The following is a 13,161-nucleotide window of genomic DNA, read 5'->3' on the forward strand; positions in this document are numbered from 1 at the left end:
AACAATTTACAAATGAAGTCCCATAGCTCCTGCTCCCTCCACCGTGTCCATGTGGCCATCACTCCTGCCAGCCCCTGGTCAGAACCGCACACCCTGCTCAGCAACTCCACCTTTCTCCTTGGCCCAGCTCTGGCTGCAGCCTTGCTGAGCACGGGCCATCATCCTGGGAGGATGGAGGAGCTCCTCGGCGGGTCCTCAGACCCTCCTGGGGCTGGCTGGGAGTCGGGACACCCTCCCACCTGCAATCTGCCTCCACAGCCCACGGCTGAGCTCACCACACCTGGCACTACATCCCCTTGGGTGGACGGGGCACCTGTGGCTCATCCAGCTTCCCCTCCTCGATTCCCATGGGTGCCCGCTGCTGCTGCCCTCTCCACACGCCAGATGTGCTGCAGCACCGGTGCTGAGTCCCCTCCACTCCAGCACATGCTGACCAGATGCTGGATCAACGACCTGGGCTCCTACGTGGCTGCCTCAGTGATAAATGGGAAAGGTGACTGCCGGCTCCTACCACACAGCCGTGACTGCCACCATGGACGAGATGCAGGTGTCCCCACTGCAGGGGTCCCAGCACCGCATGAACCAGAAGAGCCAGCCCACCTTCGGCTTCGCTGTCAACTGGAGTGGGCAATGAACAAGAGGAGGTAGAGACATGCACACAGTTACTGGTGTGATGGAGATGTGCTGGGAGGGCTCCTATGACTGTAGTGTTGGAAGGAGGGATACAGGCTCTTTAGGAAGGACAGGCAGGGGAGACAAGGAGGGGGTGTCACCCTCGATGTCAGTGACAGCTGGAGTGCAGGGAGCTCTGCCTGGGGATGGGTGAGGAGTCAATCAAGGTCTGATGGGTCAGGATTAAAGGGAGGGCAGGGACAGGAGATGTTATTGTGGGGGTCTGCTACAGGCCACCTGACCAGGAAGACGACGAGCAGACGAGGGCCTCTATAGATGGATAGGAGCAGCCTCATGTTCACAGGCCTGGTCCTCCTGGAGGACTTCAACCACCTCAGTATCTCTTGGAGAGGAACATTGCAGGGCACAGGCAATCCAGGAGGTTCCTGGAGTGTGTAGCTGATAACTTCCTTCTCCAAGTGATAGAGGAGCCAACAAGGAGAGGTGCTATGTTGGACCTTGTTCTCCCAACAAGGAGGGGCTGGTGAGGAGTGTGAAGCTCAAGGACAGCCTTGGCTGCAGTGACTGTGAAATGGTGGAGTGCAAGATCCTTCGGGCAGCGAGGAAGGTGCACAGCCAGCTCATTGCCCTGGACTACAGGAGAGCAGACTTTGGTCTCTTCAGGGATCTGCTTGCCAGAGAATCTTGGGAGGGAAAATGGCCCAAGAAAGCTGGTTGGTATTCAAGGATCACTCCTCCAAGGTCAGGAGGAATGCATCCCAACAATGAGGAATTCAGGCAAAAACACCAGGAGGCCTGCATGGGTGAATAAGGAGCTCCTGGACAAGCTCAGACACAAAAGGGAAGCCTACAGAGTGTGGAAGCAAGGGCAGGTAGCCTGCGAGGAATACAGAGAGTGTCTGCGTAGCCAGGGATCGGTTAGGAAGGCCAAAGCCCTGACAGAATTAGATCTATCCAGGGTGTCAACAAGGATATTCTGGGTTTATGTGTTGGTGGTTTAGGTAGTGGGGAAGGGGGCTACAGTGGTGGCCCCCGTGAGAATCTTCTCAAAGCTCCCCCAGCTCCAGCTCGGACCCAACTCTGGCCAAGGCCGAGCCAATTAGCGATACTGGTTGCACCTCTGTGATAAAGTATTTAAGAAGCGAAACCTCAGAGGGGATTGGGACTTGTGAGGAAGTGTCAGAAGAAGGACACCTCTGCGAACACCGAGGTCATTGGAAGAAAGGGGGGGAGGTGTGCTGGAGCAGAGACCCCTCCTGTACCCCACAGTGAGATGGCCAGGGTCACCCTGTCCAGGGTAGAGCAGAGGCCGACCTGTGGCCTGTGGAGGAACCCGCACCGGAGCAGGCGGCTGCGCTTAGAGGAGACCAGGACTCTGAGGGGAGGAGCAGCCTCCACTGCTGCAGTTCAGCACTGGGAGAACAGCAATACGGAGGTGACTCACACCAGAGCAGCAGAGGAAAGGCAGCATCCTGTGGGGAGGACTCATGACAGAGAAAACTCGCGGAGGACTGTCTGTCATGAGAGGGGAGACAATAGGAGCAGGGGGAGAAATGCAGAGGAGTGCTTCCCTCCCAGGAGGAAAGAGGAGTAGACTGATCAAAAACTCCCCATGCACTGTCCCTGCACTGCTGGAGGAGGAGGTAGAGATATCAGGAACAAAACTGATCCTGGGAAGAAGAGAGGGGTTGGGGGGAGATATTTTTAAGATGTGGTAATGCTTCTCACTGTCCCACTCTCTGTATTAAGTAATGTTCTTTTCCTTCCCCTAAGAAGCCTGTCTTTTGCCCATGATCATAATGGATGAGCCACCCCTCCTGTTCTTATATCAATTCCTGAGCCTTTTGTTTTATTTTCTCCTTCCACATGCTGGAGGTAAAAGAGTGAGTGAATGGCTGTGTGGTGCTTGGTTGTCCTCTAGTCTCAAACCACAACAAAGGGCAACAAGAAAAGCTTCTATAATTATGCTGACCATAAAAGGAAGACTAGAAAAAATGTGGGCCCTTGGTGGTTACCTGGTGTATAGAGAAGGCTGAGGTACTCAACAATTTTTTGCCTCAGTCTTCACTGTCAAGGGCTTCAGCCACACTCCTCCCCTGTGAAGTCAGGCTGAGAGTGTTGGAGCTGTTCAGCCTGGAGACAAGAAGGCTCTGAGGGCCTTCCAGTACAGAAAGGGGGCTACAGGAAAGGAGGGGAGGGCGTCTCTATCAGGGAGTGTAGGGATAGAACAAAAACCAATGGTTTTAAACTGAAAGAGGGTAGGTTTAGATTAGATATTAGGAAGAAATCCTTTTACCGTGAGGGTGGTGAGACACTGGCACAGGTTGCCCAGAGAAGCTGTGGCTGCCCCCTCCCTGGCAGTGTTCAAGGCCAGGCTGGATGGGGCTTTGAGCAACCTGGGCGAGTGGAAGGTGTCCCTGCCCATGGCAGGGGGGTGGGACTGGATGATCTTTAAGGTCCCTTCCAACCCAATCCATTCTGTGATTCTATGATCCTGGGGTGCACTGGGGTTAAGGCTGCTTGGCACCCCTATGCACACTGGACATGGCAGTGCGGTGACAAATGGGTGGCAGAAGGGACAACAGCCCCCAAGAGGGGTTTTCCCCAGCTGAACATCTCTTCTGGCATTCACCAACCTGCAGGAGCTCGGGCCTCCCTGTGAGGTGCTGGGGAAGTGTCAGTAGGTGCTTTGGGGAGTGTTTGCCTGCAACCACCCTCTCATACAGCTGACAACTGCAAATTTGGAACCACCCAGATTGTGCAATGTCCTGGCATGAGCTGTAACCCACAGCCCTGGCAGCAATAAAAAGGCGAGAGAGCAGGCACATCCTCAGAGCCCTGCGAGGAGCACATCCCCAGGTACGCCAGCTGTCTGCCCCCTGCAGAGATGGTGCGAGTGACTCCCTTCCTCCTGGTGCTCAGCCTGGCCCTGGTGGCTCAGGGCCTCTCTGACAGAAAGGTAACGGCAGGTCTGGGATGCATGGGGCAGGGCGTCTGCTGCTCCAGGTGTGCCTGCTCCTGTCACCTTGCCTGTGCCTGGCCTGTGCTGCAGCACCAACTCAGTTCCCTCCGTTCCAGTGCGTGCTGACCGGGCAATGGAAAAACGACCTGGGCTCCAACATGACCATTGGGGAATTGCAAGGAAATGGAGCCTTCAGTGGCACCTACCTAATGGCCATTTCAATGAGCCTGAAGAAGATCTTGGGGTCTCAGCAACACACAAACCAGCCCACCTTTGGCTTCACTGTCAACTGGACCTTTACAAGTCCTTCTCCTTTCCAAGCCTCTGCACTGTCCCCAGAACTGCCTTGCCGTCCTTGTGCTTTCTCCAGGTGCCCTGGATCTTCCTGTGACATCTCTAGTTTTCCTTTGCACCTCCTGCTGTGTGCCCAGAGCTCCCCTGCCCTCCCTGTGATGTCCCTGGTGCTTTCTGCCCTTCCCTGCAGTACCCTTGATGATCTCTTGTGGTGTCTCCAGTGCTCCCCCATCCCCTTGGGTGTCCCTGATGTTTCCTTCCCCTGTTCTTGACCCTGGAGCTCTTTGGCTGGTGTCACCTCCCAGTCCCAGGGCACAGAGGATGTTCCTCCACCTTTCTCCTTGGCCCAGCTCTGGCTGCAGCCCTGCTGAGCATGGACCATCATCCTGGGAGGATGGAGGAGCTCCTTGGCCATACCAGTGTGCAATGTTTGTCACCGAGGGGGCTGCCAGCTGTGGCTGTGCTGTCCCTGGAGGTAATGTTGGTCACCTTCCCCTGATATGTGGGGTGCCCAGCACCCCCAGCTCTGCCCTGCCCTGCCCTGCCCCAGGAGGGATAGGTGCTGGCGCAGATGGTGCCCATGGCGTGCAGAGGGTCCGTGCGGAGGGGCCATGCCATCCCCAGTCACGCGGGGCATATGTCCCACTGCCCAGGCAGGTTGGAGTGGTGTCGTGGCTTGGTGCTGCCCAAATCATCTCACCTTGTCCCCAGCGTGACCTGCGGCATCTGTGGAGGAACAAACTGGGCTCCAACATGACACTCATTGTGGTAGTGCAATTCTTGCCCCTCCCCGCCATGTTGGGCTACTTGGTGCTGGGTGTGATTCCACCCACATCCCCCAAGCTATACACCAATCTGTGGAGATAAGGACTGATAACGTTAACGAGCCTGGCTCCTGTCCCTCCTGATTGCTCGGAAATGGTTATAACTGCCCATCATCTCCTCAGGGCCTGTCACACCTGTGCCTGGGATGTGGTCAAATGGGAACAGTAACAGAGCGGCACATTCATCAAATTCTTGTGCAACTTCCGGAAGGCAGCAGAAGGTATTTAGACGAAAGTGAATTATCTTGGACCCTATAAACTGCAAGCACAAGGGAGACCCTTTGAGCTCTTCTGGATCACAGGGCGCCTGTGACCAGCATCTCCCCTGAACTGGGACGCCTCTCAGGTACCCAACCCCTTAAATTGTCATCTGCTCCAGATGGAAGGCCAGGGCAAAGTCCACCTGCTGGAGTCTTAATTATCGCCTGTTGAGGAATGCCAAGGCATTGTGAGTATTTGCTCTAAACTTGAGAGGGAAATTTTTCTTTGAGCTAGCTTCTCTTCCACCTGTTCTTTCTCTGTTTGTTGGTGTGTGAGTACCTACTTTATTCCACTGGATCCAGATACTTTTGTTTCTGTGTGTGTGTGTTTGTACGTTTTGTGTGTGTGTTTGTATGTTTTGTGTATGTGCATGTATATATGTATAAATTAAGGTACTGTTAAGTTAGTATGAATCTTGTCATTTTAGAATCTGTAAATTAGTCGCTTTTACTTCTTTCAACACTTCTGGATTATTTTGTATTGATAAATTGCTGTTAGTTATTAATAAAACTAGATTTCCTACTAAATCATCACCGTGTCAATACTTTCATCTGTGACACTCATTTTCCCAACCTATTTTCCCTCCTCATTCAGGAAGCACTGGCCCAATAAAGTCGCTAGTGGTGTCTCTAGAGATGGGGCAGGAGGTGGAGCCCCTGTTCCCCAAACTGTCCCTGGACACGCAGGGGACAGACAGATGTGTTGTAGAAGTATAAACGAACAAAAATTTATTAAAAGACAAACCAGCAATGTTTCTCATACAATATGCTGCTCAGAATCTAAGTTTTGTTTTATAAGCAGGTTCACCATTGCTATAAACAAATTTACAGTTGCTTAGCTCTAGGATAGAACTACTGGATTGTTCAGATTTCTGACCAACAGGATGTTGATCTGAAACCATGGTCTACAAAGTACCAATTTCTGTGTCCTTTAGGTGAATTTAGCTCATTCTGATATGAAAACCACACCTCTCTAAGCTGAAGTTACCCATCTCTATGAAATCCTTCACCCTTTGAGCATGCATATACTGTGGTAGTGAGTATATTACAGGTAGATACTGTGACTTTAAATCAAAGTGAGGAATAAATCTAGCCAATAGATGATATTGTGATAAAATACTAACCAGCTGTGATGTATAGAAGAGTGCACTTGTGTGTTCAGGATCAAATAAATATGGTGTGTCATTGTAACTGGGTGTGCTGTCCACTTTGTATGAAGAGCACTCTTTTCTGCATGGAACTGTAAAAAATACAAGTATCTTGACTCCCCGTGTTAATCGGCTCTTTGCACACCAAGTGAAGATCTCTGGTTTTGTGACAACATTCTGGTGACCTCGATGGGACAGCCATCATGCCGTGCCTGGATTCTCTTGCCACACCTGACAGCAGAGAATAGGACTGGACAGAACTTCAGTGCACACTTACTTGTTGTTTGGGGGTCTCTCTGCGCCCCCTTCAGTATTGGGCAGTGAGTGACTCAAAGCTGCAACACTGAAGAGATGTTTGTGAATATTATCTTATTTAAATTTACTTCCACAGAAAATTAGTAAGTATTTCTTGCATGCAGACACTGGCAAGGGATGTCTTAATAGACCAATGGTGTCAGAGCTGAGTGTGTGCTGGGGTAGGCTGTGGAGGGGGTCACAACTGTATTTGGATAGGATGGGGTCCTGCTAATCCCTGATTCCTTGCTGTAGCCCTTTGGGGTGTATTTTGAAAAACGAATAAGTTTGGTGGGGACCCAGTGACTAAAGAGAAAATGAGAAATTGTAACCAATGGTGCCCAAATTATAAATTGGATAATGGTGAAAAATGGCCAGAGAATGGATCTTTACAATTTAGTGCAATATTGCAACTGTTGTTATTTTGCCATTGACTGGCGAAATGGGATGAGGTTCCATATTTTAATGCATTTATGACTTTATATAGGGAATGAGATATTCAGAAGAAATGTAAATTAGGGAACATGGTTATGCCATGTTTAGATCAAAAGGAGGTTAAGCAAGGAGTAATTTGTTTGGGGTGGAAGAACAGAAAAATGTACAAATGTTGGTCCCTTTTTCCCTGTCTCCATACAATATGGAGGAAAGTAAGATAGAGAGAAAACAGGAAAGTGAGGAAAATTAAAAAACACATGGGAAGCAAAGGGTTTAGTCCTATTGCCAGTCATACTAGGGGACAGACCCAGCCAATAATCAAGGCAACTTTTAGACAAGCAGCGGGTGCCGATGACACAGTGATCTTTATATATGTGCCATTCACTACCTCTGATTCCTCGAACAGGAAACAAATGTTGGGACTTATAGGGAAAAACCTGAAGGAATGCATCAGCTCTTGGAAACTGTCATGCTGACTCACAACCCAAATTGGTGCAATAGGTAGGCATTATTGAATACCTTCCTTTCAGCAGAAGAAAAAGGAATTATTTTAGAAAAGGCTGGGGCAGAAGAGAAAAAAAGAAACAGAACCAGAAACCCTCATCAGTATTTACCCCCGAAGGAGGATCCTGATTGGAACCTGAATATGGTATATAGGAAGAAGGAATTAAAACAACATCAGCAACTGATATTTTATGGAATCCAGCATGGGGACCCAAAGCCAAAAAAAATATCTAAATTGTATGAGGTCAAACAAGGACATGATGAAAATCTCTCTGATTTTTATGAAAGGCTATGTAAAACAGACAAGAAATGGACAGACTTAAACACAGAGGCTGATACGAACCACATGTTATGTATGAGCCAAGCATCGCAGGATATTAGAAGGAAGTTGTAAAGGTGGATGGGGCAGAGGGAATGTCCATTTCACAGTTAGCTGAGATTGCTTATATATAGGGAGGAAAGGAGAGAAAGAAAGGGTCAGGCAAAAGTGAAGATACAGGCTTCCCTCCTGGCTGCAGCAGTATAGATAGATGATGGGGAGGAACTTGCTGGAGGGAGTGAAAAGGTAGAAATCAAAATGAAAAGGGTCCAGAAATGCAAAACCTTCCTTTAAATCCTAATCAGCTTGCTATATGCAGGCAACAAGGACATTGGAAGAACGAGTGTCGCTCAGGAGGGAGGAATTCCAGAAGATGTTCTTGTACTGGTCCTATGGGGGTCAGACTGAATAAAGCAAACTGGAATGGCAGGGATAGGGAAGTATATAGAAGCCTTCTCAACTGACTCTGTTAATCCCTGTCAAAATAGGAAATTAAACAATAGATTTTTGAATGGATAGTGGAGTAAAGCATTCAGTAGTAACCAGCTGTAAAGGACCACTTAGTAAAATTATAATACCAGTTGTTGGGGCAACAGGAAAAAGAACTTTGGGGCCATTTTTGCAACCTATGGAATGTACAATTGGAGATACTAAATTGACTCATAAATTTCTATATATGCCAGAATGCCCCCTCTCTTTGTTAAGATGAGATTTAGTATGCAAATTAAATACTCAAGTAACTTTTTCTGAGAATTCTGTACAGCTACATATTGCTAAAGAAACAGCGTGAAAGGCTCTGGTCTGCTTGCTGACAAGACTTCAGGAGAACCTGAAAACAGTATCCCAGATATGATACAGAATGTGGTAATCCCTCTGGTGTGGGCATCAAAGAAACCAAGCAAAGCAAAGGATGTAACCCCGATTAAAACAGAACTGAAGCCAGGAGTTAAACTGGTCAGGGTAAATCAATACCCCATTAGATTGGAGGCACAAAAAGGACTAGAACCCCTGGTAAATATTTTTATGCACTATGGACTGCTTAGAGAATGTCAGTCTGAGTTTACTCTCCCACCTTAGTGGTAAGGAAGCCCCACATTCAAAAATAGATTGGCTCAGGATTTAAGAGCTATAAATCGCATATCCTACTGTAGCACATCCTTAGACCCTGCTAGCTGCTGTACCTAAATCTAACACTTATTTTACTGGTTTGTACTAAAGGATGGCTTCTTTTGTATCCCAGTGGCCAAGCAATCTTCACTTTTGAATGAGAAAGCCCCTCAACAGGAAGAAAAGTGCAATTTTGCTGGATAGTACTCCCGCAAGGATTTAAAAACAGTCCTACTCTATTCGGTACCGTATTGCCAACAGAGTTCAAACAATGGCAAGGTAACAACGATCATGTTATTTTACTGCAATATGTAGATGATTTGTTAATAGGAGCTGACATAGAAGAGGACTGCGTAGAGGCCATGATCAGTCTACTGAATTATTTGGGACTAGCAGGGTACAGAGTTTCCCAGAAAAAGGCACAAATAGCAAAAGAAAAAGTACAACACTTGGGCTTCGAGGTGTCAAAAGGACAAAGAGAACTTGTCCTAGAAATGCAAGTTTCAAAATTGTGTCAGGAAACAGCTAAAATAAATAGATGTTTTACCCATTGCGCTGATGAGAATTAGAATTACCCCTTGGGCTAGAGAAGGGGTGAATCCTTTTGAAATACTGTATGGAAAACCATACCTGGTCAACACTATAGGAGATAGAATTGACCAAATGCATGTGAGAAGGGAATAAATGTCAAAAAATTATTTGCTGTCTCTTTTGCGCATGTTATCCTTTCTGCGTAGGTATCTCAGTCAATGAGCCCTTCTACATCTGGACTCCCCAGTACGTAATTTCTGACCTGGGGACTTGGTGTACATATGATCTTAGAACCATTAACTAAAAAGTGGAAAGTACCATACATGATACTATTAACCAACTATACTGTGTTGAATATAGGAGGAATCAGTTTCTGGATCCACCATATACAAGTGGAGCAAGCTTATCTGTCAGAATCTAGAGAGAAAGAAAAATTAAAAGTGACAGCTGTGAGACCAATCAAATTCTATTCTTCTTCCAAGATACAGAATCTACTCTGTTCTTTCAGAAATGTGATCAAGCACAGAATGTATGAGAAAATCTAGCCAGATATACTGTTAACATATATTCTTTTTGCTTAACTGGAAGAATTTCAGTACAAGATGAGACTTATGAGAGCTTGGATAAACTTCACAAGCCTCAAAGCAGCGAATTGTTGTAAAAGGACAAAACAGCAAAAATTGATCAAAAGACAAACCAGCAATGTTTCTCATACAATATGCTACACAATATCTAAGTTTTGCTTTATAAGCAGGTTCACCATTGCTATAAACAAATTTACAGTTGCTTAGCTCTAGGATAGAACTACTGGATTGTTCAGATTTCTGACCAACAGGATGTTGATCTGAAACCATGGTCTACAAAGTACCAATTTCTGTGTCCTTTAGGTGAACTTAGCTCATTCTGATATGAAAACCACACCTCTCTAAGCTGAAGTTACCCATCTCTTTATTAAATCCTTCACCTTTGAGCATGCGTATACTGTGGTAGATAACTGTGACTTTAAATGAAAGTAAGGAATAAAACTAGCCAATGATTTTGTGATAAAATACCAACCAGTTGTGATGTATAGAGGAGTGCGCTACTGTGTTCAGGATCAAATAAATATGGTGTGTCTTTGTAACAGGGTGTGCTGTCCACTGTGTATGAAGAGCACTCTTTTCTGCATGGAACTGTAATAAATACAAGTATTTTGACTCCATGTGTTAATCGGCTCTTTGCACACCAAGTGAAGATCTCTGGTTTTGTGACAACAGAAAAATGGGGAGTTGTGAGGACAGGGTGAGGGTAGGTGTGTGGGCACGGCTGGCCATCTGCAGTGGCTAGAGGGATCTGGGAGACAGAGGAAGCAAACCTGCCCTGACAGCAACAGGAAACATCCAGGGCATTGTGGGCCGGAGGTGGACAGTGCTGGGCACACAGACCAGGAGAGAGCAAAGGGGCAGCAAACGTCGGAGCAGGACCAAACCAGGCTGGGCTGTTGGTGCAGGGGAGCAGGACGGCTGTTGGGGCAGCAAGGATGGGCTGAATGGGAAGAGGGGCTGGGATGGGGGATGTTTGGGACAGCTGATGAGCATGGCTTGGGGGGCGGTGGCCATGTCACTGTCATAGCTGGCTTTCTGTAATACCCTCATGGTGCTGGTGACAGCCACAGTGCATGTTTGGGGAGGGTGAATGTGAGAACAAGCCCAGTGTGGTCAGAGCAGGGCCAAGGATGTCAGTGTGCAACATGGCTGCATAGAGGGGCTGTGTGGAAGACAGGGGTGAGGATGAGGCTGTGGGGTGAGGATGAGGATTCAGGGGTGAGGATAAGGGTGCATGGGTGGCTACTGAGTGAAAGTCGGACCACCAGACACACCAGCCAGTTGGGCTTGGTCAGTACAGGCTTATCTGGACAGGCTCTGCTTTGTGTTCCTTCCACGAGTGCAGGGGGTGGAGAGCAGCCCCAGAACCTGGCAGGGAAGGAGGGAGAGGAGCAGAGTTTGAGGAAGATTGGGGAAAGGTGGGTACACTGCGAGAGGAAGAGGATCATGGACAGGCCCTGAAAATTTCTCCTGGCACTGTGCTTGCTGCCTCAAAGTCCCTGCCCCTTCTGACAGTCTCTTCCCCCAGCAGCCTGGCAGCACCCTCCTTAGAGACCTTCATGTGTCTCTCTGCCTGCCTAGCTTCTCCCCAGGGTGCTTGGGGGCACCTGATTGAGGAGCTGAGTGTTATGGATTAAGGAACTTGTCAGTTAGAAATTTCATGAGCTGCTGAAGTGATGAATGAGCGAGTTCACGTGTTAGATGGGTGCGTGCAAAGGGCATTGAGCCCTTGTTTCACGAGTTTACTTGTTTTCTGTCCTAATAAGCTGATAAAATAAGGTTTAATGTCCAGGTGACGTTGTCCTGTGAATATGAGCATCCAAAAGGAGCCTTATCCTGTTCCACAATCTGGCTGATTGATTGATAGCCAGCTAGAGAGAAATGCATGCATAGGTACACACAGACAGCAGGAATCCCTCCAGTATCTCCCCACGCAGTTACCCATCACCTGTCCCTGGAGCCCCAGATTACTACTGAATGTGTAGCTCCGCTATCTATTAAAAAATCTATTATTAAGTTTCCTATTTTAGCAGGAAATAACAGTACGGCAGAGGACATCATGGTAGAGAACAGCACAGCGGAGCACAGAGCAGAACAGCACAGCACAGCACAGCACAGCACAGCACAGCACAGCACAGCACAGCACAGAGCAGCACAGCACAGCACAGCACAGCACAGAGCAGCACAGCACAGCACAGCACGGTACATCCAGGGCGTGCAGCCCCTCATCATGTCACCCTGCGCCCGGGCACGGCCCGGCCCGGCAGAGCAGGGCAGGAGCAGGCAGGAGCCCCAGGCTGCTCTCACCTTGCTGGCAGCAGCGGCGCGGGGGCCGAGCAGGGCCAGGCCGAGCAGGAGGCAGCAGCCCAGGCTCCCCATGGCGGCGGCGGTGGCGCCGTGCGCGGTGCCCGGACACGGGGGGGCTCACGGCAGTGGACACACGCCGGGCCTCGGCGATGGTGAGAGGAGAGGCCATGGGATGCCGGGGGGCGGATGGGGGAACGCGGGCACTGAGCCGTGACACGACAGGAGCCGGGCGGGTGTTTGCAGCAAAGCTTTATTGGGAGAAGCAGGTGAGGGGCGGGGGGGGGTGGGGTGCAGCCCCAGAGCTGCCACCAGCCCAGGAACCCCCATGCTGTCACCGTCACTCCTTATGCGAGTGCAGGCGGGTGAAGATGTTGATGCCAACTCTGCAGGGACACAGAGGGAGGAGATGTAAGGGTGGGAAATGCAGCCTTGGACGGGATAAACACATGCTCCCATGCTCCCAGGGCCAAATGCCAACTTAGCCCCATCCCCCGCCCCAGGCATTTACACCTTGGCGGGACCCCCGGGGAGCCCGTGCACGGGCACCCCATCCTCGGTCACCCCCACCCTGGCAGCAGCTCTGCGGGGTGCTGAGCACCACGGGGTGGGAGAGCCCCAACCCCTCTGGGGATGCACAGGGGACCTGTGCAGGGCAGGGACAGGGGACTCGCCTCTTGGCTTTCCAGTTATTTCTGATTATCCCAACCCGTGTACAGGACCTTGCACTTGGCCTTGTTGAACTTCATGATGTTTGATGGTGCCCACCTCTCAAGGCTGGATGACATCTCCTCTCCATCATGTCTTTGCTGTTATTAGCATTATTAGCAGTTTTTAGTTCTGTTTCAGTCCTTGATTACTTATCTAGTTCTGATGAGTTTTCTTAAGTACATTCCAAGATAAAATGGTCCAAACTGCTCTTGCTGATTTACTTTGTAAGGATCTTTCAACAATTCTTCCCA

The 13,161-nt window shown here is 49.1% G+C and overlaps 2 protein-coding genes across 2 annotated transcripts in view; one reads left to right on the forward strand and one right to left on the reverse strand.

Annotated features, from left to right (window-relative positions):
- Positions 1-3,443: 3,443 nt before the first annotated feature.
- Positions 3,444-5,690, forward strand: LOC113489808 (avidin-like). The gene is made up of 3 exons (XM_026865829.1): positions 3,444-3,592; positions 3,712-3,898; positions 5,569-5,690. Exons 1-3 carry the CDS (start codon positions 3,521-3,523, stop codon positions 5,688-5,690), a joined length of 381 nt encoding a protein of 126 aa, XP_026721630.1. The 5' UTR covers positions 3,444-3,520.
- Positions 5,691-12,440: 6,750 nt separating this feature from the next.
- The window catches only part of LOC113489920 (avidin-like), a 20,337-nt gene continuing 19,616 nt past the window's right edge, over positions 12,441-13,161 (reverse strand). The window contains exon 4 of the mRNA XM_026866005.1: positions 12,441-12,585. Coding sequence (XP_026721806.1) covers positions 12,540-12,585 — 46 coding nt within the window. The 3' untranslated portion in view covers positions 12,441-12,539. The remainder of the gene's footprint in view (positions 12,586-13,161) is intronic.

This window comes from Athene cunicularia, assembly GCF_003259725.1.
Source record: "Athene cunicularia isolate RWA chromosome Z unlocalized genomic scaffold, athCun1 chrZ_part1, whole genome shotgun sequence".
Taxonomy (NCBI): Eukaryota; Metazoa; Chordata; class Aves; order Strigiformes; family Strigidae; genus Athene; species Athene cunicularia.

Excerpts from the sequence above, each read along its gene's own strand:
- LOC113489808 (XM_026865829.1), top strand. The coding sequence starts at position 3,521 with ATGGTGCGAGTGACTCCCTTCCTCCTGGTGCTCAGCCTGGCCCTGGTG. Across the intron at positions 3,593-3,711 it reads AGGGCCTCTCTGACAGAAAG|TGCGTGCTGACCGGGCAATG; the intron begins GTAACGGCAGGT and ends CCTCCGTTCCAG. Across the intron at positions 3,899-5,568 it reads TGTCAACTGGACCTTTACAA|GAAGCACTGGCCCAATAAAG; the intron begins GTCCTTCTCCTT and ends CTCCTCATTCAG.